Source organism: Paralichthys olivaceus, chromosome 3 (assembly GCF_024713975.1).
Source record: "Paralichthys olivaceus isolate ysfri-2021 chromosome 3, ASM2471397v2, whole genome shotgun sequence".
Lineage (NCBI taxonomy): Eukaryota > Metazoa > Chordata > Actinopteri > Pleuronectiformes > Paralichthyidae > Paralichthys > Paralichthys olivaceus.
The window spans coordinates 16,146,960-16,174,953 of NC_091095.1; the positions used below are offsets into that span (position 1 = coordinate 16,146,960).

A 27,994-nucleotide genomic window follows, 5' to 3' on the forward strand; every position below is an offset into this window, starting at 1 on the left:
CCACACTCCTCAGTCCACTGCCAGCATGACGGTACCCGATTACTCAGCTCTCTCTCTCTCTGACTCTCTCTCTTACTCACACACACATACACACAAAGACGACATCCACCTTAAGAGCTTCTGTTTTTATTTTTAATAGAAAAAAAGTATTCAAAATAATACAACAGGAAGTATCCATGATGATGATACATCAATAAAAAAAAAAAAAACGTGATCGGGTCAGTGTCTCCACGGCAACCACGCATCCTCACCTAGAGCTCAGCCCGGTGTGGCTGCATCAGGGCCCAAGTGTGTGTGTGTGTGTGTGTGTGTGTGTGTGTGTGTGTGTGTGTGTGTGTGTGTGTGTGTGTGTGTGAACACTGAAACGAAGCAGAAATAGAGTTTTTAAGAATACCTCTGATCGACGCACACCAGTCTTCTGGTGAAATGAAGGGATACAACACTGTGTGTCTGTATTCGTGTGGTTGTGATGGAGAGAGTGTTACTAAACATACAAAAAAAGACTCCATGTGTGTGCAGGTCAGATCTGCTGTGTAATGGTAGAACAAATGAGGGCAGATTGGGTTGAGACACAGATATTCTGAATGATGCAGCCTCAGTCTGCCTGCTGCGGTGGTGAGGAAGATATTGAAGATGATGATGATACACTACGAAGGAAGCCAAAAGACAAACAAACGGAAGTAAAAAAAATGGGAAAAAAATAACTGAATGAGTTGCTGCGGCACAGAATAAAAAATTAAAAAAAGGTCTTCAGAAGGCAGGAGAAGTATAGAGTTTCTAAATCACCAGCTTTCTCCCAACTCTCATTTATTAAAATATCCAAAATGTTCCCCTCTTTCTTCTCCACCTTCCTTCACCCTCCCTAACCCCTGCTCTCTGTCCCTGGTGGCCGGCCTGACTGTGGGTAGGCAGGCCAAAAAGTTCTGTGAGGATCCGGGTGAATTTACGTAACCCTTCCAGCATCTTCTCCTCTTGTGTGTCTCTCAGTACTTCACACCAAGTCAACTTGTCCTCACTTGGTCTCCATATTTGTGAGTTCCTTTGTCCAAATGCAGGGGTTAAATATTCAGGATCGCACGATGTACAGACACAGAGGGACAGAAGTAGGGCTGAGGAGCTTGTGTTGTCCTACTAGAGGAAATAAGTCAGTTTGGCCCGACAGTGGCAAGTCCTTTCTGTTCACGACCATGTGTGACCATCAATCATCGCATCCTCCTCCATCTCTCCCTCCTTTCATCGCACTGCCAACTCCATCTGTCTGCTCAGGGGTCTGAAGTGACAAGGTGCTAAGAGAGGAGGAGGGTTGTAGTCTCTGAAGAAAGTTCACTTCATCCCATTCTCTCTCTCTCTTTCTTTCATTCTTTCACATATCCCCCACTTAAAATACTATCTTTGCCATATCTTCATACCATCACATCAACAACCCTACTGGTAAAACACTGATTCAAATCTCTCTTACTCTCACGGACACACATATGCATTTACACAAACACACACGCTCACACACGCTCTGTCTCACTCACATATACACACACGGTGAGGCTCTCTGTGGGGGTGAATTCTGGGGGCCTCTGTGCTATGTCCCATCTTCCTCCTCCTCCTCCTCTGAACAGTAGTCTCGCCCCTGCAGAGAGAGGAAGTAGAGAGAATATGAGATGTACATAATTATTTTCAAAAATCCAATTTGTTCCAGTTAAGTATGTTCAGTAATAACCTAATTTAAATTACTCTCTGAACTGTCTTCATGCAGACACCCCCCCCCCCCCGTGCACCTGTTACTCCCATCACGTTTAAACGAACCCGTGTCTATTTGCAGGCACTGGCACAGAAAACACTGGATGAGGCAGCTAAGTGCTGACAGGTGGGCAGTTATGTTGTTTTGTTTCTTTAGTCATGATGAGGAGTTAACTCGACTGCTTTCCTCTCCTGTCCAGAGCTCCTCTAACAGCCTGTCAAACTCTACGCTCTACAAATATGGTTTTATAATACTGGCTGCAACAGCGACGCAATAAAAACCAGTAGTGGAGAGCGCAAATAAGGGAGCCTGAGAAGTATTCTGAGGTACTTAACTGACATATTTCCATCATCACTTTCAAATTTCACTTTTCAACAGGACAGTTTTATGAAAAGCATCTGACATGTTATTTTTATGAATGTATTTGAAAGCTAATTGTACCTTTTACTGATATTTTAGATTAAACTACTTTTAATTGAGCCTGCGTGGGCCACTGCAAACACAACACTACCTGCACATATTTTGTAAGACCTAATAAAGTAGATGTCAAAACATGGTTGGCCTTAAACAAATCCAATATTAAAAGTCATGTTTGTGTCCATCTGGTGAAAGTCCAAAATTCATTGTCCTTTTAGTTCCGTATTTGGTCTCTACCTACTCCTGTTGTTGACATAAAAATATTAACAAGAGTAGCTTTGAGTATATTTTACTAATGACGCATGTTTAGATTCTCAAAGGTTCAGTGTGTACAATTTAGGTTAAAGGGATCTATTGGCATAAATTAATTGTAGCCCTTTATATTTAAATACTTTATATTTGCATCTAGAGCAGGTCTTCTCTATGGAGGCCACCATGTTTTTTACAGTAGCCCAGACTGGACAAACTAAACACCTTTTGAGTTTTTATGACAACTGAAGGTTTCCACAGGTTCTTTTTCATGTTGGAGTGAGGTGAGTGGTATTCAGCTGAAACATGCAACTTCACCACTAGATGTCACCAATTTCTTCACATTGAACCTTTAAGCTCCTATAAGGGACTTTTCATATATGTTGCTTTTAGCGCCTCTGTGAACAAAAGCGTCTCCACTGCCTCTTGGCGTAAAAAAGCCGACCAGCCAGTGTCTGCTTTTGTTTTGGAAGAAGTGGAAAAAAAGAAACACAGCTGTTTGCGGGATGCTCGACCGATGAGGTCATGTATCTTTTTGTTGCTGTATAATTGATAACTGTAATATGACAAGATTGTAATTTTGTTTTACTATCGTTCAAACACTCATCAAAAAGTCAATTCTCCCTGATTGCTGTTTCAGGTCATAAAGAGGCAGCAATTTTAAAATGAGATGGTTTTATAACCAGTTAACAACTTCTTGTAGCAGGCTTGAGTCAGATTTTGAATGCAGTACTTTTACTACACTGTGTTGATATTGTGTAATGTAGATACTGCTACATTACACATTATCAAATCCAGGACCTGGATTCTCTCCCCCAACACACACTGCACTTACAACACAGACAATTTTAAAGGCAGCACTGAAAGATCACATGGATCATAGATATGTACAAATCCAAAAGCTGAAACAGGCCATTACTCACTGTAATTTACGACCGCATCAATATTCAGAGAGACCAGAGTCATTCAACTGGCTGACAAACAGTGGTAAGTTCAGCGATCACTCCCCCCGCCCTCCCTCACACATGTGGGGCAAAGTGTCGAGCTCAAAGGCAGAATGACAACGCGGACTCAGATGAATGTTGTTGTTGTGGTTGTTGTACAGCCTGTCTCTTTAAATCTTAAGACCCAGCTGTTTCTTTAAATGCTCTTTAAATCCCCCCCCTTAAGTGCATGAAAACACTCATATAAACCCCCACATGCTTTTCACCTTCTCAATCTTCTCATCCAGCATCCTGAAGAATTCCTGCTGGCTCTCTGACGTGTGAATACTGAGAGCGAAGGAGAGACACAGAGAGAAAGAGAGAGGCGACCGGGAGGTTGAGAGAGGAAGTTGGAAGAGAGGAGGAGGAGAAGGGAGGCAAGAAATACATCATGAGAATTTTCCATTACACCCCCCACACACAGCGCAAACACACACGTACACACACAATCCTGCCTGCAGTGTGAGAAATCCATAGCTGGGAGGCTGAGGAGGAATTTAAATGATTATTTTATAAAGAATTAACCCAGGGTCAAAAAGTCACTTACTTCACAAGTAAAAATATTAACTGACTTTAAGTTGCATCTTAATGGCCATAAAAACATAACAGACATCAAAGTTAAGAAGATCAGTTCAGACACATTTCAAAATCCCACAATGACAAATTGAAAATTAGGCATTGGAACTACTTTTGGTGGAAGAATGATCCAGCATGTTGCTGTTGGTTTATTTGATATATAATTTGTCTATGCTGTGAGCACCACAGAGCTGCTTAACTTATCAGAATCCTCCATAGATCATATACTTTACATACATTTCTGCTGAGGGCCACTTACTTCGACTTGATGTTGGCTCCAGCGACCTCTTTCTGCTGTTTGCCCCTGTACTGTACATTACTCTTCTCCTGAAACACATAAGTTTCCATTATCAGCTGATAAAGCAGTTAAAAAACAAACAGCTCATATCAGCGAACAGCCACACCACCGAGCCTGCATTATCAAATTACCTCGTCGCCCAGCTGGCACTGCACTGCAGCCACAGATGTAGACACTAATGTATTCAGGTCTAATAAAACATGAAGGTTAGTCACCTTGCACATTTTCCATGTTATATTGCTGTCACTTTATATTTAAAACTCTAATGACTCATTCTATTTTTAAAATATACAGTCGAGAAGCGCATCAGACCGCACCATGTGATCCGTGGGCTCACCTGTTAGCTTTCCACCCAAGAGAAGCAGTGGAGGAGGTGCCAAAGACAAGCGGAACAATTAGCTCTATTCGAACAAATAGCGTGGCATGTCGAAATCATTTGGATTTTATTTTTAGGAGAAGTGACAATTGCTGCAGGGTTTGTGTTGTTTGCTGCCACAGGAAAACATTTGCAGCGATCAATCGACAAATCCTGTCACCTGCATCTTTCACCAGTGACTGTGCAGGAGTGAGTTCCTGTTTGAAAGTAAACACCTATTATAGAGTCAAGTGTAAAGAAACACATACTGGTCAGACCACATGAGCCTGCAGGTAAAATTGGGAGAATTCAAAGAGTTTACCCAGAGTTTGCTTTTCACACATGCAAAACACAGCTGGCAGGAAGTGACGTATTAACGCTGCTGCAGAGATCACGTGATTGTCTTGACGACACACAGACACCGTTGTCAACTTTTATCACTAAAAACACTCTTGATTTCTTCGTCTACGTGTGTGATATCACTAAATCACTGGGAGATATTGAGTTTTTTTAAGTTTCGTTTTCCGTGTGTTAGAAGCATCATCATCCCTCCCACTCGCTCGAGACAACAAGCATTTCAACAACAGATGACAGACAACTCTGTTGTGACATCTACACTAATAACCCAAGTCAAGCGGTGTGTCTGATAGGAGGCTGTTTTCTGAGCTGTAGTAATATCATTTGTGGCTGCGTGGCACTGCTTCTGTTTTTTTAATCAAGATATAAAAAGGTACTCTGGTTATTGTTTCACTACTTTGCCAGGAGGCCAGGCTGAGTGACCTGATTTACTGAGCAAACAACCCAGCTCTCACTTCACACCACCACACCTTTCAGTCACTTGTTTTGTTTTGGAGGTTGAATGTGCCTGAGCTCATTAATTTGCCAGGAAGAACAACCGTGTTATTTGCAAAGTTATTATCACAAAATGACCTCACCACTGTCACTCCTTTCAGAAGGTTTTTTCCAGGATGGAGTCAACCGAGCGATCAGCCTACACATTCCACACACGCCAACGTGTTGTCTCTACCTGCGTGTGAGGCAACTCCTTGTGCATTTGTGTGTATTTGCGCTTGTGCAAGAGGCGATACGTGTGTGTGGAGGTTGGCGAGGCTGAAGGAAGAGGCCTTTGGACACAGACTCGAGCCTGTTCGCTTGAGTCGATGAGCTGTCAGAAAAAAGGTCTGCGTCTGGATGTGAATGACAGGCTGTCAGTGCGTGTGTGTGTGTCTCACCAGGTTCTCCTGATTGCGTGCATTCACTCGGTTTTCCTCCCCCCTCATGTACTTCACCTCCTCCACTCCTTTCAACTTGTATTCATCTGAGGAAAGAGAAAAGAGAGGTATGATTAAAGAAGGGGCAGAGATGCAGGAGGGAAATGAACGTGTTTCTATGAGGCGTTTCACTGAGAGGAGACACTGACCAGACTCTCTATATTCATCCTGATCAATATGATGTGAAAGGCTAAGATAACTAAACCATGTCATTATCCTCTCTTCTTCTCCTCCCCTCACTGTATTATATCAAGACCAGAGATTCCATCAATTCAAGTTATAATTTGTCCAAGGTAATCCGATAACCAAGACCTGACACAGTGTTTTAGTAAGTGGATATGGTGGCTGAGGTAAGAGGTATTCATCATTTCCTCTCCATTTTACATGCAGCAGCTCATCTGTAGAAGGAGAAAGCAACAGCAGAGAGCTGGAGAGGGAAACGTACATTTGGCATGGACGCGACAAACAAGTGGGGACGGAGAAGGGAAAAGGGGAAAAGATAAAAGGGAGAAATCTGAAGGGGATTAAAGATCAGTTGAACAGTTTCTAGGCTACATGGACAGCTTAGACAGTTACGACAAGCTCAGCAGCGGCGAGACTAGTAACACTTTCACGAGACTGCACGGCACCGGCACCACGCGGTGTGCGTTCAGAATCACTGAAGATAAAAAGTCGGGCTAAATAAAACCTCTCACTGATCCGAGGTTAATCATATTTAAATACTGCGATATATGACCAGATAGATACTACAACCAATCAATCAGCTCACCAAAGTGCAAATGTTAAGGACAAAAAAATAATAACACATTTAGAAAAAGATGCTTAGAAAATGTTACATCTGTCATAGTAATTGGGACAGATATCATTGATATAGACTATAGGTCACGTCGTCCAGTGCAAATAGAAGTATCTGTATTATAGTAATTTGACATGTTAAATTACAGTATAAGATACAGTATAAACATGACATCCTCTGCTGACATCTACAGAATGCTGCTTTTCAGAAATAAAGTAATTAAATAAATAAAAGGAAAAATAGACAGTTTGCAATAAAGAAAAAGCTGAATTTCCTAACATATTGAAACAGAAATAAATAAATAATGCTGAAATAATAAAATAATAAATGTAGAATACCTAAATTAATTAATGTAAAAATAAATAAATAAACATGGCAATATAAAAATTGCCTTTTTCATTCCAAAGTGTATTTAATTTTGCATTTATTTATGTATTTAGTTAATTTAATTTCTGCATTCATCATTTTTTAGTATATGTGCTTCATGGGAATCATGTTGGATCATGAGACTTTCTGTCTTTGCTGATGAAAATCTACCTTACGCGACTCAAAAAAACCCCCTCAAACATACCGTTACTTGAATACAAGTGGGTATGGGTATTGGTTTCTCTGGGTTTGAACATTGTTGGAAACATTTTGGAAAGCATAAATACCCAAGTAAACAAAATAAAAAACATAGGTTTAGACTTCTAATAATAAATATTAAATCTTTAGGGCACAAAAAAACCTAGAAAGACCCGACACATGAAGAAGAATCCCCAGCTCACTCCAAGGTATCACAATAAATCAGATCATTTCTAATATGTTTACATGAGCAACTTTCAGAGCAAACCCACCTCACCTACACTACATCTAAATACCTGGATGTTGTACATTTAACTGATAAAGTAGCAGCCGGTACGCTGATACACAGACAAACTCATACAAACACCCAACTCCAGGCCTTATCGGCTGCACACTTTGTATTTTGCCCTCATTTTATCAGCAGTGCTTCTGTCTATCCATACAGTACATCTGTCATGTATTCACCCCTCCCTCTGCTATCTAGCACACAATCCACCCAGCACCTATATCACCTGTGTCTGTTTGTATCAGAGCGATCATGTGCATTTCAACATCCAACATGTGCGTCACTGCTGAGCCTAATAAGGTCTTCACTTGTCAGATAAACGCGGCTGATTTGTAATAATTCGAGAGAGACACGAGGAGGGACACTGTACAGATTAAGAGAAGGGGGAGAAACAAATGCTGACAACTCTTCTGCTGTTTGTCTCAGGAATGTAAACGCGTCGGAGCAAAGGCAGCTCCTGTCTGAACATGCCGACGCACATGCACACAGACAAACACACAGTTTTATAAGGCTCACCAGGCTTAGATTGGCTCTGTAAACATGCAGCACATGCGGTGCTACAGCAGGAAACAGAATTAAGAGCCATTTCCTTTGCTCTTCTGCATGATACAGGGCCAATCCACATGAATTTCAAGCTACTCAATCCGCAGCTTTAGGTGGATCCTGGATACGAATGGATGGGATCTGGTAAATTAGCCACTGTTATGGGCACTGCAAATAAATCTAAATGGACATTTTCAAGCAGCATCTGAGAAAAAAAAAAGTCTTTTGAATTTTATAACCTGGGTGAGCTGCAGCCTGACTGAACGTTCTGCTGCTGATACAGGATCGTCAGTTAGCTTAGTGTGACAAGTATAGACAGATCAAAGTGACCCAGCTTCCACCGATCAAGACTCATCACATCACAGACCTCGCTTCAATTTAGATAGGAGCAAAAACTGGTCATGCTGTGTGAGTAGGTTGTGTGTGTGTGTGTGTGTGTGTGTGTGGCAGTAATTGTCACAAGAAATGACAAGGGTGTTACGTCAAGCCGACTGTGGGCTCGCATTGGGAGAGAGAGAGAGTAAGAGAGGAAGGATGAGAGGGAAGAACTATTTTAAGAAGCCATGATTTTGTGATGTGGACATCTTTCTCATTTCTGATTAGAGACCAGAGCTGTGCGCTGAACTTAAGGTGCAGCCAGTCACTGTGAGCTGCATGTGCGCAGATGCATTTCTATTTCAGATAACACTGCGTCTTTGAATCAGAACGTCTGTCATTTTATACAAGTAGTGTTTGTATGGGTGTGAGTCATTTACATAGCCTTCTTTGTGTGTGTGTGTGTGCGTGCACATGTGTGTGTACGTGCGCATGTGTCTGTGTGCACGCACTCCCACAGCTCTAGCTGGCCTGTCTTTCCTGTGGCTATGTCACTCTGTCCTTCCTGCTGTGTCCTCCCTGTCAGCCACTCGGGCTCCAGGCCATAACCAGCATGGCCATGACATTTACACCTGAACACCAAGTGTCAACACACACACGCATGCACACACACACATGCGCGCACACACACACACACACACACACACACACACACACACACACACACACACACACACACACACACACACACACACACACACAGAGAAACAAATGTCCTTTCACTGGTGGAAATGAAATGATGAAAAGCTTAAACAAACAAAAATTGCAATTTTTGAAATATCCTGTCTGTTACTGAAGCAAATGAGAAAATACTGATACTTAACCATTTAAAACTGTTTTCGACTTCCTGTGAGTTCATCACGGACCCACTGAAAACACCAGACCACAACCAACTGATGTATGTCCCACAATAAAACCATCAGAGTCACTGAGCATCTGACTTTCTCTGCTGGTTCTAATAAAATATTAACACTTTAATATCAGATTCATTTCCAAGGAAACATTATATTAAATCATACGTATTATTCAAATATAAATCAACCCTCAAAATCCAAGTGTTGACATTTATCTGATTGGTCTAATGTTACAAAATAATTCACAAGCTTCTGTGTGTGAGTAGTGTTTTCAGACAGAGTGGTTTCTTGTGCAGCTGCAACTAATGATTTGTATTCTCTCAATTATTCATTTAGTCTACAAACAGTCAGAATGCAGCAAAAATGCCTGTATGCCTGTAGGTATATATACTTCTAAGTATTTTTGCCTCAAATAAGACTAAAATGATAGATAAAAAAAAATCTATGGGAACCAAAATTGATTGTCATGTTCGGAATTCATCAAATTTAATATCACTGAAAGCTATGGGGCATGGTGAGGCTTAAACTACCCAAGACAGATGAACTGACTGCACACTTCACTTGGAACTCCTGCTTCTTTGTGTAATTATCTAGTTAGCCAATAATGTCACAAGACAAAATCATGCAATACAGGTCAGGAGCCTCAGTTATCAGTATTTCTGAAAATGCTAATCTCCTGGGATTTTCAACAGTCTCTGGAGTCTACGACATCTGCAGACAGATACACCTTGTTAAGAAGACAGGTCAGAGGAGAAAGACCAGACTGGCTGGACATGACAAAAACGCAATGGTCCCCAGACGAGAGACGCATCTAAGAATGATCGACACATTGAACCTTGAGGTTGATGGTTCTACAACAGCAGAGAGCACTTCAGGTTCCACTCCTGTCAACAAGAACAGAAACCTGAGGCTGCAGTGAACACAGGTGAGAAATGGAGAGTGAACCTGGTTTGGGATGAACAGGAAGAAAAGGAGATTCACACCTTGACTGTGCCGCAAGGCCATGAATGGAGTAGAATGTTAGCATGGATTTGCTCTGCTGAATCTCGGTTCCATCTGTGAACTTGTGACGGATTCAATAAGCAACACATGTCATGGTGGAAATGGTAGTGATTTCAGGTATCAAGCTTTTCCATGAACTGTGTTGCACCAACAGTAAAGAGACCTATCTTGCTGTTCACGGAACATAAACCCCACAATGAATATTGGTTTATGTGGAGCCCTATGAGCCCAGGACACAATGATACATCTGATATACTGTGATCACAGCAACATGCCGCAGTACATGAATTAATGTGTACTGTGCTGTATATGCCACAGCTGTATAAGTACAGTGTTACACACACTGTTCTTAGAAAGTGTATTTGTTGTGACTTCTTGTTCTACAAAGAGACAGAGAAGATGTGTCATTCATTCAAGGACGTACCAGCTCTCTACAACTTCAACCGTGCATTAGAAAGTATAGTAAGGACGCAGCACCCATACAGTGATCTGATAAACAAAGCTCAGCATGAAGGACGTGTCAGCGTTTGTTTGAGTAAAAAAACAGAACAGTCAGTTCTGTTTAATTGCAAATTGCATTAAAAAAAGAACCACTGATCCTTTTACAGGTGTCTTAGTCAACACGTCTTCTTTATTTAAGGCTATTTTCTCACAGTTTCCCAGGGAAAGAGACCTCATGTTCAGTCAGACCAACACGTGGAATCTCAAACTCCCCCAAAAAGCACAATTGCTAAAATTAACAGTGAAATATGCAGCCTGCTGTGTTGTGTATACATGTAAGGGTGAAATGCACCACAACTCACTTGTATACGCACTCAGCACTCCGACTATGATGATGGCAGACATCAATAGCATAATGTTGTGGAGAGTGTTGCTATTTTCCCTCTTCGTCCTTCAGTGTTTGTGTAATGGAGCTCGGCCTTTTCCGGTTATTGTGTGAGAGAGGGGTGGAGGGGATGGGGGGTTAGGGTTAGTGGCTGGAGTCTAACAGACAGGCAGCCAGAATATCTGGGACACACACGCACACACACACAGGACAGCCTGACTGGCAGACAATCTGTTGGAGGATCAAAAGGAACAAGAACAAGAATCTCTGTCCAACTAAATACACTGACACGCAGAAAACACAAACACATACATGTTTGACTGTTCAGTCGCACACTGACAAAGTCTACTGGGGGTACATTTATGTGCGTAGGCGGACTGACTGACCAGAACCAACCAATCTTTTCCGCCTCGATCATGAAAAGTACACAGGATGTTGTGAGCCAGTTCAGCTGAGTTTGGAAAGGGCAGCGAGTTAAGTGAGAACGAATGACTGCACAGTACGTGACGATGACCGAAACACTGTGGAGTAGAGTGAGATGGCTGAGGAAGAAAAAAAACAATGTGAGTGAATGAAGATCAGATCAAGAAAAGAGAAGGGAGTGAAGCAGTGTTATTGGGGGTTGTGGCCTGGGATAACTCTAATCCACACTATCCAGGTCATTTGTCTTCTTCACACACACACACACACAGAGAGAGACAGAGAGAGAGTCTAGATCATCAGGATGAGGAGAAAGAGGGAGAAAAGAGGAGGGGGGGTGAAAGGGCACATTAGGTTCTGACCTAATGTTGTCCAAGAGAAGAGAGGAAAAGGACTGGAGAGAAGAGACACTGGGAGATGAAGGCAGGAAGGAGGGGGGGGGGGGGGGGGGGGGGGGGCAGAGACCCAAAATAGAGAGAAAGAGAGAAAGAGGAAGGGAAGAATGAGGCCTTGAGCAGGGGAAGGGAAGAGGCCATCCGAACAAGACAGAGAAGTTGAGGAGAGAAAAAAAAGAGAAGAGAATCAGCGTCAACACACTTCCTCTCTCAAGGAAACACGCTTCACTCCTCTCATCTCTCTCCTCTCGACTCCTGCCTAGTTCTGACGGGGGGTAGCAGTGAGGAAGAGCAGTGAGTCAAGAAGAGGTCACAGAGAGAGGGCAGGAGGGTTTAGAAGAGGGGTGAGAGGAAAGGAGGGATGATGCAGAGAGAGAAAGAGAGAGAGAGATGACCTCCTGTGGATCGTCATCTGTCACATCCATCTGCCTGTGAGCAGTTATACCAGAGTGTTGCTCCTAATTCTTAATCGCTGTTAATCCCTCGTCCATCATCTCTCTCTCTCTCTCACTCAGGCTTTCACTTTCAGCTCCGTCCCTCAGTGCACAACTGCCCGCTGCTATAATTAAAGCTGCGCTGTAGCTAAAGGTCGGTACCGATTAATCTGTTGATTACGTTTCCTTGAATCGATTCTGGTAATTTACATCACATGTAACGTCTTGCTCAAATTCACAGTCCTCTATCCACATGTCAACCCCGTCCTGAAATTAATGGAGGATCTACAATATTCCAAAGTCAAATTTGGCATCTTAAATTTACCATTTTGTCTGACCAGGATTCCAAGATTTTTAAATATTCTTTTCAGAAGCATGTAAAATTGAAAAAAGTAGCAAATTCTCACTGTGAAGAAGGTGGAGTTTGAGCATTCTTGGCATTTTTGCTTGAGCAATGACAAACAATTGATTGTCTGTTGAGTTAATCCAGTGACTAATCCACTTGTTCCCACTCTTATTTGGCTCGCATATTGGATTTGTGAGTCCAGAACTGAAGTGGTAAAACTTTTTAGTGTTTCACAGAAAAAAAGCCAAAATTACAGAAAAGCTATCCAAATATATTTTTGTCAAGCTTTAATGTTTTAATTTCTTCTTTTCTTTCTTGCTATTCTTCTCCAATCGGGACACTGCAAGGGGTACTCTGCAATTTACTGCATATCTGAAAAACTGAGGCACTCTGAAGACACATTTAAAAAAAGAATGGCTCAAATCAAAGCGACAGAGGCCAAGATATTCTGACTCACATATGGAAACAGTTTAAACTTCATGTGTAACATCCATAGATTGTATGCGATCAGTGGGTGGAACTGCGGTACAGAGGTCTTGCTAATATACAGCATCGACCAATCGTGAGTCAGTCTCAGCTTATAGCATTAAATAACTAATTAAAACTTATCTTATCAAAATGAGAAGAAAATATTTCACTTGTATTTTGACTTTTTAGTTTGGCCCATGTCCCATCCATTAACGTGGACGAGGCAGGGCTTATCATCCAGTCGCCAGCCACTAGGTAGTGATTGAGACACTCTGGCCTCACTTTTGGGGGTCAGTCTTGTCTATGGTAAAATCTGTGGAGTGCCCCTTTAATCACAACACATTCTCAGCTACGTTTGTCACCATCTCTCTTTTCTTTCCCCCTTACATTCTCTCTCTCTCCAACTCAGTTTCTATCTCTCTAGTTCCTCAGACTAAAACATTACGAACATAAAGGAGAAACCCGAGAGAGTTACAACACTGCAGCGTCACTAACCAGCTACTTCCTCTCTCTCTTACATCAACTCTCAACATTGACGACTCTATAATAAAACTGACTGCAGTGCTACTGTGCGACAGTTATTGTTTGAAATGGAGAACTAAAACACACTGAGCTATAATGAAGAAAATACATCGTGAGGGCAGACAGGGCAATGGATCAACGCTGAGCAATTAACTGAGTGAAATGGAGCGGTGAATCTTTTATTGACGTCCCTGTGTGTGTGTGTGTGTGTGTGTGTGTGTGTGTGTGTGTGTGTGTGTGTGTGTGTGTGTGTGTGTGTGTGTGTGCGCGTGTGTGTGTGCATGTGTGTGTGCGAATCTGTGTGTGTGTGTGTGTGTGTAAACTGACCTGTGAAGAGGTCTCCGTTGCTGTAGGCCTTGCCGCGTCCCTCCTCATCGTTGGGCACGGCCGACACCTGTTTGGCCGAGGTGCAGCCCATGGCCTCACACTCTGAAGCCTCTCCTCATCGCACTGTCACCTGAGCAAAGGACGGGAAGAAGAACTTTTATAATCATGACAAACACAATAAAATGAACACCGCTATTGTGTTCGTATACAGTGTTCTTTATAGGTATCGTTTTTTCTAAAGTTCTGTTTATTCAGCAACAGTCACTAATGCATCCAACTTTGTCATCTTTACTCTAAACAAACAGGAGCAGTTGACGTAAAACACTGTGCAGTGTTTTCTCACTGCAAACACTTCAGCAGTAAATTCAACACTTATTGTTTAGAAAAATACATTCAGCTACATTCTGGCCTTCGTGTATATATAGATACGAGGCAGGAAACCTGCAGCACATCATTTCTTTCCACTTCACACAAGTGTCTCACTCACTCCTGCAGCTCAGAGCCACAAATACAGGACGAGTCATCACAACACACAAAAGGTGAAGTGAGCATTTACGGGGAAATGTTTCGGGTTATTACTTCAACTCTGAGGTTCTTTTAAAAGGTTAAACTCAACCACTGTCATCATACGTGAAGAGTAGGAGCAGTGTGGTGGCCCACTGTGTAAATAAACAACATTACCTGATTTCAAGTTGGACTGTCATGAGATATTGATCGGAACACATTATTTATTTCTACACTTCAAAACATTGCAATATAGCTGACACAGCATCTATACAAACAGTTTATATAAGAAAATATATATTAAAGAAAATCGAGAGATATTTGACATTTTGTTTCGTAAATATATATGTAACATATAAAACTGTTTCTAATTAATGGCTTAAAATACATAGGGAAGCCTTAACAAATGTTTTTAACATTTTGTTTTATGTTATCTTTCTTATTTTTGTTTAATTTTTTTAAAGTTAGTCTTCAGATAACTGTAGGCTGTATGATACAGGTGTGCAATAACGTTTGATTTATTTCAATGTATTATGTAATTATAAAAATATGAGTTCTTCTTTTATCCATGGTAGGAATGACTTCTATCTTCTATCTAATTGTTCCTATTATTACTGGGTATTGTGTGTTCAAATATTTTGTTGGTATACATTTGTGTGCTCATTGCAAAAATCTTGGTCACGGTCACAGAAACAAAACAGAAGAGTTTCACTGTTGTTGGGGTGTTAATCTCTGCTGACGCGTTCCACTATAATGTAATATATTATAAATACACATATACACACACTCATCTACTAAAGTTTTGTGTGTTTATTATTGACAAAAGCATTGCGAACTGATTTCATGGCAACTGGTGCAAATGGAGCAAAGCTGTAAACTCTCCACTCTGACATGTTATCGCCTTATATAGTTAAAGTGGTGGAGAACTGAGAAAACAGTTACTTATTTAGACGTCCAGCAGACACAAAGCAACAGTGACAGTCATTTGAAGAACTGTTTGTCCAACATGCACTCTCATTTGATCTGTTCTGCTCTCTTCCAACCAACATTCATCTCTTTAGCTGCTAAATGATAAACTTTGTTCTGAGCAGATAGTGCAGAGTTTACTGAGATGGCTTTTTGTGTTGTTGCTGAAAACAGCTGGCTGCTGTGGCAGGAAATGTGGTGAATGAGAGTGAACCAAAGCTGTAAAATCACTGGCCGTAAAACCAAAATTATGAGTATGAATTTGCCATAATGCATTCAATAGAGAGTAACAGTGAGCGCCCACTTTTAGAATGGATTCTGGTTCTGGAGGTTAATTTCCTATATATTTTTCTTATAAAACCTTATTTAAAAAAAGTTGTTTTAAGCCATGGAGCCAGGCCGACCAGCTACGAGACGATTCATGATGATTCGTACATTTGATTCGGAGAACAAAAAAAATTGGGAAAACATAAAAAAAGGTGAAAGTAAACCATTGAGAATGATCCCTTTCCAGCGACTGCCGATCATTGTCAATCTGATCATTGCCAACAGGATTTTCATGTTACATGTGAGGATTGTGGGTGGTGTAGTACTTCCCCGTATGAATAAAACACATTTTGTTTCACAATCTCATAGTTTGTGGTAAATCCACCTGGGATATTTATAACATTATGGATGATAATCAAAAGCTCTAATCAGAAAATGAATTGAGTATTTACTTTATGAACCACGCTGTTGAGCTCTATACAAGCGACTCTTTTGTAATTTGTTATTGCAAAAATACTAAATTTGCTGTTGAGTCCTTTGTCCACAATTATTTTAAATGTTAAAATATAACTGTGTTGGCCTTGTTGAAGCCTCTTGAAAGCCAACATCTGTTGCTTCACTTAATGACGGAAGCATTAAAATACTTTTCACACTTCATTATTATTCAGAAAAGAAAAACCTTCCCTCCTAGCAGGACAGCTAAGACGACGCCACGAACGCCACTGTCAGTCAATCACACGCACTGTCACACACATTGCACTATAGATAGTCTCCTTGTCACTCACACATGCCATGTGCTGTCACTGACAGAGCCCATCTGACTGCTGCCAATGTAAAAAAATAGACACAGACACAAATAGAGGCAGCCAATGATTACCCATCTCCAAAATAAAATCTGGTACATGAGTGGAAGACAAGTGCCAGATGAAGAAGGTTGGAGAGGCAGAAAAACTGATGACTAAAGAGACAGATGAAAGACAAAGAAAGGGAGGGAAGCAGGTGGAGTAGACGAAGGGCGACATAGGGGTAAGATGCAAAATAGTGGGATGGAAAGAGGTAAGGAAGAGAGACAAGTGCAGAGCTTCAAAAGAACGCCGCTGCCTGCCCCTCCTCCTGCGAGCGTTTGAAGTCGACAGTGTTTACTCCTGTGTTTGGGCTGCGGCCGACCAGCCTCCATGTCTCTGGACACGACACAAAGCACCAGGTGTACAGGGTGCAGGGAGTGGTGGCTGTGCAACTACGCGTCTGTGTGTACAGGCAAAGCAACTGACAATATTTTATGAGGTTAAGGTTGTATAGTTCAGGGTAATTCCAGTCATTTGTCTGTCAATTCCTAATTAGCAATTGCATTTAGAGTTATTGCTGATATTTTGGAAATCAGTTGCTCTGTCACGCACACGTTCCCAGATCTCAGCAATTAACCTAGTGAGTTAGGGCTGGCTGTCATGTTTTATCACCCTGCACACTGGAACAGCCGTATTTTCATTAGTGTGTGTGTGTGTGTGTGTGTGTGTGTGTGTGTGTGAAATATAACTCAACAATGCATGGACAGATTGTCAACAAACTTGATGGAGACGAGTGTGTTGACGGTCAAAGGTCAACAAATATATGGTCTGAAAAACACATTTTCCAATTCAAATTTTCTTTCAGCAAACAGCAGAGGTAGAGAGACAATCTAAAGCTTATATTCCCCATCAAGTGACGTCATGAGGAAGTCACAAGTCACATCACACTAAGTTGAAAATGAATTGTGCATCCAATAGGAATATAGACACAACCTGGAGAGAAAATAAATATAAAAATACCACTAGGAATGACGTTATTATGATGTCAGAAAATGACCTCATATATTATAGTGCCCATGACCCTTTGCAACCAATAACATTAGTGACACGTTCCACGACTATTAACCAATCAAGATGTCATGATATCATGGTACTGTATTTTGACGTGAAATATTCATTACAGATGTGCACAAAACTTGAACAAGGATTGGGTCAAGAAAGAGCCCATTGAATTTTGGGCTGGATCCAGATCAGAGGGCAGTTCCAGGATCTTTTAAGTGCGAACTTGATTCAATTTAAGGGACTAGTGGGTTATTCTTTAATCAATCAATAAATGTAAAGCAATATTAATCTCTGGAGCCAGAACTGAGCTTCTACATGAATTCCTAAAACTGTTAGCGTAAGTTGTACCTAGAGAGACGGAACCGAGCATGCACACATACACAAAAACACACACATAAGATTTGGATGTGTGGTTTCACCTGTGGCCTGTGAGAAACCTGGTCGAGAGAGCAGCTTATCAGTCTGCTCCAGGCAGCCTGGGACAACTCTTACTACGACTACCGCTCTGGAACAACTCAATTATATCTCACTTACACACATTCACAGAGACACACACACACACATACATGCACACAGGTGGAGGTCTTAATGTAGTTTCAGTCACAACGTCTCCAAGAGACACTCGCAGCGAAGTTTAAAAAATAATCTCATCCAGCATAATCCGTCTCTTGACAGGTCGCTCAAAATGAGGATTTTGTGCCAAGGAAGATGAGGTGTATAGCCGGAAACTGTGCCGCGGGGCTGTGTGTTGCCTGTCAAGTATCAAAGTACTGTGAGCTAGACACAAAAAAGCAACAGAGAGGGGAGAACAAGCTAAGACAGCCAACAACACAGAAGCAACAGAGACTGAACAGTGAAAACTCTTTTAACTCTGGGCTATTAGTGTAAATTCTGAGGTGAATATTAGATTAGCAAAAGCCGAGAGACTCCCTTCTGAAAACCTCTGAAGGGACAAATGTACTGAGGGAGCAGCCTTGATAGATTTTAACTTTCAAAGGGTCTCCAGTGTGTGGGCAGCATCTGTTTGAAGGGCTTTGATTTCTGTGTATTGAAACATCAAATTGTGAGTAGGAGCAGGCTAAAAATAGACCCAGCAGTCCCAGAGCTGTTGTTGTGTGCAGGGATAATGCTAGGCTGTGTGAATCTGTAAGCCAAGCTGCCATTTCTTGGAGATATACATGTATGAGCTACAATATACCTATAAAAAAATAACAATGTGGCCTGTGACAAGGCAAAGGATGAAGGGACATAAAAATCAGCTGTGCGTTAGTCATTACTCAGTCATAACTGGCTGGTTTTGTCACAGTCAAACACGGCAACAGTCTCTTTTTATTATTGCACACAGTCTCTTTACAGTTCTGACAAAGTCCTCACCCGGGACTTTCTGTGGGATATAACGGACACAAGCTTTTTATATTGGCACCATATTTGAATCAAAGTCCAATCATGTGAAGATTTGCTTGGGATTCTGTCGTCCCGAATGTGCAACGTTTGCCCCAAAGATGCCCTAAAAAGCTAGTTAACAATCCCAAGGAGAAAAGTAGAAAAGAAGAAAAGAAAAACCTTTGTCTGACAAAACTGTGTTCGGCATTCTGACTTTTGTCAAATCTTGTTTTGTAAAAAAAAAAAAAAAAAACAACCTCTAAGGCCTCAAAAGACAATCTTCAAATGAAATAGTCAAAGAGGGGAAAATTACTTAGTGACTGAACAACTCAGAGATGCACCAAAAAGACACATCCTCATATCAAATGATTAAAACCATAGAAATGCTGGAAAGCGCTGAAGTTCATTTGCATGTGTTTCACTGTACAATGAGATCAGTGCGGACACTTTTAGCATTGGAGACGTTAGCTGGAATCAGCCCGAGTAAGTACTGAGCCATTCGGTGCCACATGCGAGACCACAGCGGGGCGTTGCTTGGTGTTTGTTTAACCCACAGGAAAGCTGGACTGTGCTGCCCTCCCAGCTCCCTGCAGACAAAGTGTGTCAATAGGACAAGCTTAGTCTGGCAAGTCAGCCAAGACCCTCGCAACAAGCAACTATCTTCCACTCCTGCTGTCAAACACACACACAAAGCACACAAGCTGAGCCAACATGATCTGAGAAACATCCAATGTCTGAAGTGGATAAGAGTTCTTAATACCCACTGGCACACGACCACCTCACCATCCATGCAACTTGCTCCAGAAGCTTAGCATTCATCTCGGGGCATATTTGCCAAAGCCACGTAGTAGCCTAATTTAGAGATATAAATAACGCTGTGATGTCAGCTAGCAAGTCTTACGTCATCTCTTGCTCAACTTGCTTCATATTTAGCAGCGAGCCTCCTGTCAGTGCTCCTCTTCATAAACGATCTTAAACACAGGGACAATAATAGTAGAAACCTCTGGGGCACAAAGACCTCTAACTCCAAGAGGCATCCAGAGCTCATGTCAAATACACAAGCCCTTTAGAATGAATAGGATTTGGCAAACACAGAGGCTTGCCCATGCCTGCATACCTGGAGGTGGGACATGATCTGCTCTCCACTGTGTGAATAAGTCTCCTTTACGAGTCAGTTTGTCCAAGGAGGAACTCAAAAAAAGCCCTGCAGGGGGAGGGAGGGAGGGAGAGATGTGTGTGTGCGTGCTTGCATAAACACACGACGTGCAGACAGGCCGAGCAGTGTGCAGCGCGAGGGTTTCTCAAACACAGGGTTGTGCCAGAGGCAGAGAGAGCGACCACAGAGCCTGAAAAACTGGCTGAGCAAAAGTGAGAGAAGGAAGACGACTATAGAGGGAGGTTTTAGGGAGGCATGTAGCAGGTTATTTTTTGGTGTGAATTTGATTCCCTTCTTTGTGTATCAGTTGTTATAATAAGTCGACTGTAACAGGTGTGCCTCAGGGAGAGTCCAGGCTGCAGGGGCCGATCTCACAGCGTATCCACCTGTGACACAGCAGAGATTCATCCTCTGCTTCATCACGCTGCACGACCGAGTGCTGAGCGCCGCTCTGCTGATCTGCATTAATCTGCAGTGACTAAGTCGGTCGGCGAGTGCAGGGTCTCGCCGAGGAAAAGTCTTATCTCATGATCAATTTAGTGCATGACAGGCTTCACAACCACACTCATTAAATATGTGTTATATTAGACGAGGGTGTTTTGAAATAAGCGAGGTGACCTACCTCTGTTATTAATCACTGCAGAACATCATTAAAAAGGTTAAGAGAAGTGCTCACACATACTGCCACCAAGTGTTTTAGCCCACTGCAGAAAATACTGCATCTCAATGAGCAGGAGAGTTTCACATTTTTACAACATCTTGATTTCTTTAGGATTTGCGGCAAAAAAACATCAGCATCTTGTATTTTATCTATAAAATGGGCTGTCAAGGGAATTCTCTGCAATTTACCTATATGTACTACGATTGATGAGTCAGTAAAAAAGGATTAATCTTACTGCTAATCCCATCATGCAGTTTGTGAGTCAGTGCTTCTGAGAAAGGCAAAAGAAGCTTCCATCTGGTACCAGTGTTCATAAAAGCACAGTGTTATGATCATTGATCGGTTTCTTGCTTTATTCACGATCTGACATTTGGAATAAGGGCATCATAGAACAGATTGATATGGATCAATTGCTTTATCATGGTTTATTTAGGACATGTTATCGACGCCTTTATATATGGGTGGTGTAGTTGTCGCCTCAAACTTATAGAAAACTTAGCTTTTCTCTGGGTACTCCGGCTTCTTCCCGCAGTCCCAAACACATGCAGATTGGGGTTAGGTTAATTGACCATAGGTGTGAATCTGAGTGTGAACAGTTTTTTACCTCTGTATGTTTTCCTGTGGGAAGGATGGGGAAGATGGGTGGTTGGATTTCACTTTATATGTTGATACAGGGAATGGTTGTTTATCTCTGTCTGTTTTCCCCTGGGAGGGAGGGGGGAGGTGGGTGGTTGGATTTCACTTTATATGTTGATATTGTACATTTAATCAAGGCACTTAATCACAATAATGCCAAATTGCTGCCCTTAAATAATCCTGCTCATTGATTTGCAGCAGAGCCATCATGCACAACAGTTGGAGCCTGAAACTGAAACAACCAAAATCAAACACCTTTCCAATTGTGACATGATGAAGTTGCATATGTGACCCAGAGATTTTAAAACGATAGGACAAATCTATATATTCTTACTTACACTGCTGATCCCCCACCCCTAATGCAAACATTTCCTGCTGACTAACACATTTCTTATTATGCTGGCTCTCACCACAGCAAAAATCTCAATGTCGCGTGTGAAGTAAGTTCCCCCGACACTTGGCTGGAGAATCAGTGCTGTGTGCTGCAGTGTGTTGGAGTGCGTCTTTGCCTCTCCCAGTGACAGAGCAGGGTTTCAGTACAACTCCTTGGCCAACGTGCCGTAGTATTTGCTCTAGCCACGCAGCAAATGCTGCAGCTCTCCTCTTGTCCCAGTTTAAGCACTCCATCAGTCTGACAAGCCTGGGAAGTGGTGCCAACACACACAGGCTGGCTGACAGCAAAAGGCTTCTCCTGAGTGGTGAGCCGTTGCTGTACATCCCCACTCTCTGTCTCTCTCTCTCACCCACTGTCTGCTGTTTCCTCTTTCTCACTCTGTCTCATAATGAGGCTGAAGTGGTCATGTGGGGGGAGGGTAAATACAGGTGCCCCACTGTTCTGTTGGGTGAAACTGTGGCCAGTCTGACTGACAATAATAGGCACACTGCACAGAGCCAAGACATGTGCTGGTAGAGAAACAAGAACAGGCTTCATACAAGTTGTTACACACATATACTTTGGCAGGAGGCCTACGTTGTTCCTCCAGGTCCACAAAAACCAGTTGAGCTGAAAGTGAGACGTCTGCATGGATCTTACCAAGACAGCAGGAGAACACAGAGAGAACGGCAAAACAAAGTGGTGAGCAAGAACATTTCAGATTGCTATTAGTAGTCTAACCTCAGATGCCAGCACAGTAGTCTAATTGAAATCTGAGTCGCTTTGGGCTTCAGCTTGGTGCAGAGAGAACCAGACCATACAAAAATGGATTGTTCCACTAATACAGACAAAGCGACAGGATAAAAAGTCTCCTCTGAGGCCTATTAACGAGACGGATTCCCTGGAAGAGCAAAAATGCAAGTTGTCACGCCTGTTTTCTTCCCTCCCATACAGAGTAATCTGTGATGCAGCTCCCTGTTGTGACTGAGGTGAAGGCAGGTCGGAGCCTGAGATGACTGGTCACTGAGGAGCGGGAGCCGAAGAAAGTGGGAAAAAGTAGGCAAGTAATTATGAGGAAAAATGCTTCAGTGATATTATGACTTCATCCTGCACAGACATGAAACACACAAACAAATCAGTGTCATTAAAACAAGCTATCGACTTAGAGCTAGGACACACACACCTTTTTTAACTTGTGTGTATGATCTTAAGATGTATTTAACATGTTTCTTTGGGATCCCTTACTTAGGTCTGCAGAGATGTCTGTTTCCTTGTTGGTTTGTTTGTTTGTTTGTGAGCAAGATTAGGCAAAAACTAATGGACCGATTACCACGAAACTGGTGGAATGAAGGGCTATGGGTCAGGGAAGAACTCAATCAAATTTGGTGCGGTTCCAGGAATTCTTTCACTTTCTTTAACATAGTGAATTTTCTTTTACCATTTTCACAGATTCCTCAGAATGATTAATCGATCTTGCTAAAAAAGGCGGACTGTTTAGGGGACTGATATTCATAGAGCAGCCACGCAATGTCAAACATGTTTATATTTTCACATCCAATTCTGTCTGTGTCGCGAACAGACTAGGCTACAACCAGCAAAATTAAAAACAAACGGTCATTAATATTCATTAGAAACTATCACAGCTGGAGAAAATAATGATCAATTTGTGCACAACTAGCCAGCACGCTGCAGGATAAATGGCAAAACTGTTTTGGATGCGAGTCTCCATGTGTGTCCTGTTCCGAGCCCTTCACTGACGAGCTGCAGTTGAGCCCTTGTTTCATGTCTCCACGCGGCTGCTGTGATATAAACACAATGCTGTTCTTTCAGATGCAAACCAGTGTTTTCCTCATCGTCTTTCATCCTGCACAGCGACACACACGAGCAAGGAAACCTCAAATCAGCTGTCCAAGAGATTAATGACACACAGTGAGGCTATTAAAATTCATTATAGGCAGACATAATGATGCTAGGCGTTAATGTTGGACTTAAGTAGCCACATATCAACATGACAAATGTATGGAAACCACCTGAAAGAGTGGATGGTGAAGCAGATCCTTCTGACATAAACTTTTGGAGCAGATTTGATTTCTTTAACATTGCGATTTAGAGGGTTTTGTCAACAATCAGGCATCTCCTAATATCTATAAATTAAAATGTGAAATTGTAAGCAGTTTGCAGAACATGTGTTTGTGTTCATGGTATTTGTATCTGATGTCAATACATGTAAATGCAATATGGTGATTAAAAGGTCAATCAGCTTTGGCAGATGTATGCGCTCTCTGAGTGCTGGTCTAGTCCTGTGATGAATTTAGTTTAACAGCCTGAAAGACAGCCACATATAAATATAGCAGTTCTTCTATGCTTTTTCACTTAATCTTTTTATTATTGAAAGCATATTTTATATGCTAACAGAGGAGGTCACATGTGTCAACCAGAAGAAAAGCTTGTCCAAGATTTATTACTATAACAGAAATTTGCACAAAAACAAAATGACTGAAACGATCGGCAGATTTACTCATAAGTTAAGAGAATATTTACTGTTTAAATAAAATGTGTTTTAATTTTTAAAGTAAAGAAGCTGTTTGGCAGCTACTGATTCCAATGTCTAAAAATTAGAGGCTTTCCATTGTAATACATATATTGTATCATATATTATAGGTGCAGGGTTAATTCCTGCAAGAACACATCATGTTTTCTGATCAGTAAAAGTCAGATGCCATTTAGAAAAGCAACGGGTAAGTTACATACAAAATATCATATCCAAATTTCACATATAATAATGATCTATTCCCCCACATCATTACGTTTAAACCAAGACTGAAGTACTCTATATTTGTATGGGGATGGGAAACAAACGCCTTCTGTCTGATCGAAAAAATCCACCCAATGATTCACACAGCACTTTTGAGTCAGCACAGCGCAGCAGTGAGAAATACAGATAAGATAAGAAGATTAAATGGCGAGCCAAATCAGTACTGGACCCTCTCTCCACGTTCCGTTCTGACTGGACTCTGAACAAAAACTGCACTGTAAACACACAGTCAGGGACACAGGGAGACTCTGCTGTATCATGTGACGGACACGAGCACACACAGCGTGCGTGTAGGCTGCACGACCGACCCCTGCTGATTGTGAAGGTGAGGAAAGAGCACAGGCAGAAACTGACAAGAAGATACAACACAAATGAAAATGTGCAGAAACTAAATAAAACACACAACACAAGCGCAGTTTCCAGGCTTTGTGGTGCAACATTTGCTGCTTTGCCTGATTATTCAGCGAGGCGAAGAAACCGATCGGCCAGCGAACCCCTCAGTCAAACTGACAGACACACAGAACCCAGAGGGATCGTGTTGTGCTGGCCTTGTGCTTTCTGCACTGCAATACAGACTACCTCATCACACCTGACAGCACCGAGCTCTGCCATTAAGAGAACACATAGCACGAGCAGAAAATACAACCTGGATGTAAGACACTGTCATGATGGGAACTCCCTCCCACGCCCACGCACAAGATACGGACAAGACATCCTGGTTGCCATAGAAACCCTCCACCTCCTCACACGTTGACAACAAGGGTGTTGCATCACGACCCAAACCCCCTGTTTGCTAGACGCTCACTTGAACCGCTGTTCATCAGCTCAAGGTGGAGAGGCCACAGGTGGACAGGCTGATGGTGATGATGATTGAGGGGAAGAGGAAGAGGAAGAGGACTAAGAATAGTCGCTCATGCTTCGGAGTGGGAGACGGAGAGGAAGAGAAGCGAATGAGGAGGAGTGAGACTCTGCATTTCAGTCTTGTCTGCTTGCTACCGGAACTAAGAGCCATATGTGAGCAACAACTCATAAGCGTGCGCTGTAACACACACACACACACACACACACATATACTATGAGCAAGTGTGGGAGGGTGGGAGAGAGGCAGATGGAGGCAGAGAGATGAGGACAGACAGATAAATCAAGCAGGGAGGGGGACTCACAACATCCACTCACAGGATTGCTGGTCCTCAATCGTAACCTATATAAACCCTGATGGAAGCGGCTGGTGACAGGATACTGTGCACTGTAATACTGGCCACAACAACCTACTTTCACACCAGGGTGCTTTACAGTCGCCAAATGGATGTAATCGTCTGGTGTTGATCACATCAGGACCTCTACAGTAGCTAATGGCCATATGGCAGCATTAAAACCCAGCCGCAGATAGGGCAACATGTGGAAATCAATGTTTAGTAAGGTATATAGCGATTGTACTCGTGTCTGAGGAAGAGGGGAAGGATGTTATTGAAATTGATACAGGAGAAGTTTAAACTAGTGACCTGTGTCTCACATCTAGTTGTGGTTGAGGAGACTTTGCTAATGTTATCCAGCGGCAGAATCATCATCTATCGGTTTGGGCGGTAAAACAATAACAACCAAAATGGCACTCAGTAGAATGCATAACCCCGCCAAGGCCCAACAGTCCCTTTAAATACAATTCAAGCTGCGCCAAAGTGCACACACTCCTAGAAATCAGTCCTCTAAATATATCCAACTTTTTTCCATCAAGATCCATGAATTATTCCTGAGGAAATTTGTGGAAATGCCAAAAAATGCCACATCTTGCAATGATAAAGCAAGAGATTAAATAATTACCTTGATCCCAACCAACTTTTAATGGGTTCTTCTTTCCTGACCCATCCTTCCACCAAGGTCTGTCATAACTTGCCCAGTAATTTTTGCATAATCTAAATAGACTAAAATACTGGGGTGAAAACACAACCGCCTTGGCAGGGGGTAAAAATGACAGTATAAATTTGTATTCTCCCTCAGATTCGTAAAATGTTTTGCTGTTTATGAAGGGTTTGTCATTCTCTGAAATTAAAACTGCAACCTTCACTCAGGCGTGTTTTAGGTTGAAAGAAATAATAATGGGACATTTACTGCGATAATTACCGATATTGTACAATCATTCCCTGGAATAAAGACGTTTAAAACCTCAACCTTCATTAAGGAAAACAAGTCTTTAATCTAACATTCACTGTGAGAATTATCGATAACCACTGATGTGAATTTCCTTTACCTTGATAACATGTTTTGGCCTTTCAGCCCTACAGCAGCATCTGTCCTCCCTCTGAGGCAGACATTAAAAGATAATAGGTAGTTTTTAATGCTCCAGAAGCCTACTGGTTATGTGTGGTGGTTTTTCCCATCATAGTGGAGGATCCGTGGGCTCGTCCAGAGGCTGTGCAGCAGCAGCAGCAGCAGCAGCCCCCGGGTCCTGGTCCTGGGGCTGGAAGCTGCAGCTCAGGCTCAACAGCTGTGTCCAGCTGCGCTACAGGGACACACTGGGCGCTTTGTTTCCCACAGGGGGAGGCAGAGTTATGGACAGAGAGGGGGACTGCAAACGGTCTCAGAGAGAGTGTGTACACAGAGTTTCATGTCCACAAAAGGTTAACGGCCTGTAGCTTCAGTCAGCCCTCTTCCCTCTTCCGAGAGTTTCTCCATAAAAAAAAAACCCCAAATGGCCTCCGAGGAGCGGGCACACAGGGAGCGGCGGGACGGGCAGGCAGGCAGGCAGGCAGGGTGCCACAGCCAACCAGGATGTGGAGACTATTTGAAAATGAGCCGAGCACAGTCTCACACTCGCAATGAGACACTTACATGTCCTTTGAGCCCCCGGTGTGATTGAAATGATGAGATAAAGCAGCGTTAGCGAGCTCCCGCACCTCCAGCAGGAGCAGCAGCAGCAGCAGGAGCCGTCGGTATGTTGTAGCCGCTCCTGCTGCTGCTGCGGCGGCGGAGCTGCGGGAAGGGAAGCGCCGGGTAATCACGGCTCAGCCAGGAAACAACAACAAAAGACAGGAGCTGAGAAAGAGAGACGGGAGCAGGAGCGGGGTCTTCACCTCCGGGACACGGTGAACAAGTAACCCGGGCTCGGTACTTACTCAGATGAACCGGTTCCGCTCGGTCCACTGGAGGGGTGGACAGCCGGTCCGTCTTCCGGCTGTGTGTCGGGCGGGATCTGCGCTATGGAGAGGGAGCTCTGAGCGTGGAGGAGTGAACGTAAACCGCGGCGTGCGTCATTTCACCAGGACGCCACTACTGCGCGCTGCCGCGATCGTGCAGCCATCTTGGCGAAGAGAGCCCAAGAACAAACATCCAGAAAACCCACCAATCAC

At 42.6% G+C, this 27,994-nt stretch overlaps 1 protein-coding gene across 2 annotated transcripts; it reads right to left on the reverse strand.

Moving 5' to 3' along the window:
* Positions 1-110: 110 nt before the first annotated feature.
* Positions 111-27,975, reverse strand: LOC109625254 (uncharacterized protein C1orf21 homolog). Of its 2 annotated transcripts, none has more exons than XM_020080415.2 (6): positions 27,761-27,975; positions 14,043-14,172; positions 5,846-5,931; positions 4,220-4,287; positions 3,612-3,672; positions 111-1,624 (listed from the first exon to the last, which is right to left on the reverse strand). In XM_020080415.2, the coding sequence occupies exons 2-6, from the start codon at positions 14,131-14,133 to the stop codon at positions 1,577-1,579; spliced, it is 354 nt and encodes a 117-aa protein (XP_019935974.1). In that variant the 5' UTR covers positions 14,134-14,172; positions 27,761-27,975; the 3' UTR covers positions 111-1,576. The 2 variants fall into 2 exon arrangements, with proteins under 2 accessions (XP_019935974.1, XP_069378302.1); XM_069522201.1 differs by lacking the exon at positions 27,761-27,975 and adding an exon at positions 26,896-27,681.
* Between the last annotated feature and the right edge of the window lie 19 nt (positions 27,976-27,994).

Excerpts from the sequence above, each read along its gene's own strand:
- LOC109625254 (XM_020080415.2), bottom strand. The coding sequence starts at position 14,133 with ATGGGCTGCACCTCGGCCAAACAGGTGTCGGCCGTGCCCAACGATGAG. Across the intron at positions 5,932-14,042 it reads CAACGGAGACCTCTTCACAG|ATGAATACAAGTTGAAAGGA; the intron begins GTCAGTTTACAC and ends CTCTTTCCTCAG. Across the intron at positions 3,673-4,219 it reads GGAGCCAACATCAAGTCGAA|TATTCACACGTCAGAGAGCC; the intron begins GTAAGTGGCCCT and ends CTTCGCTCTCAG.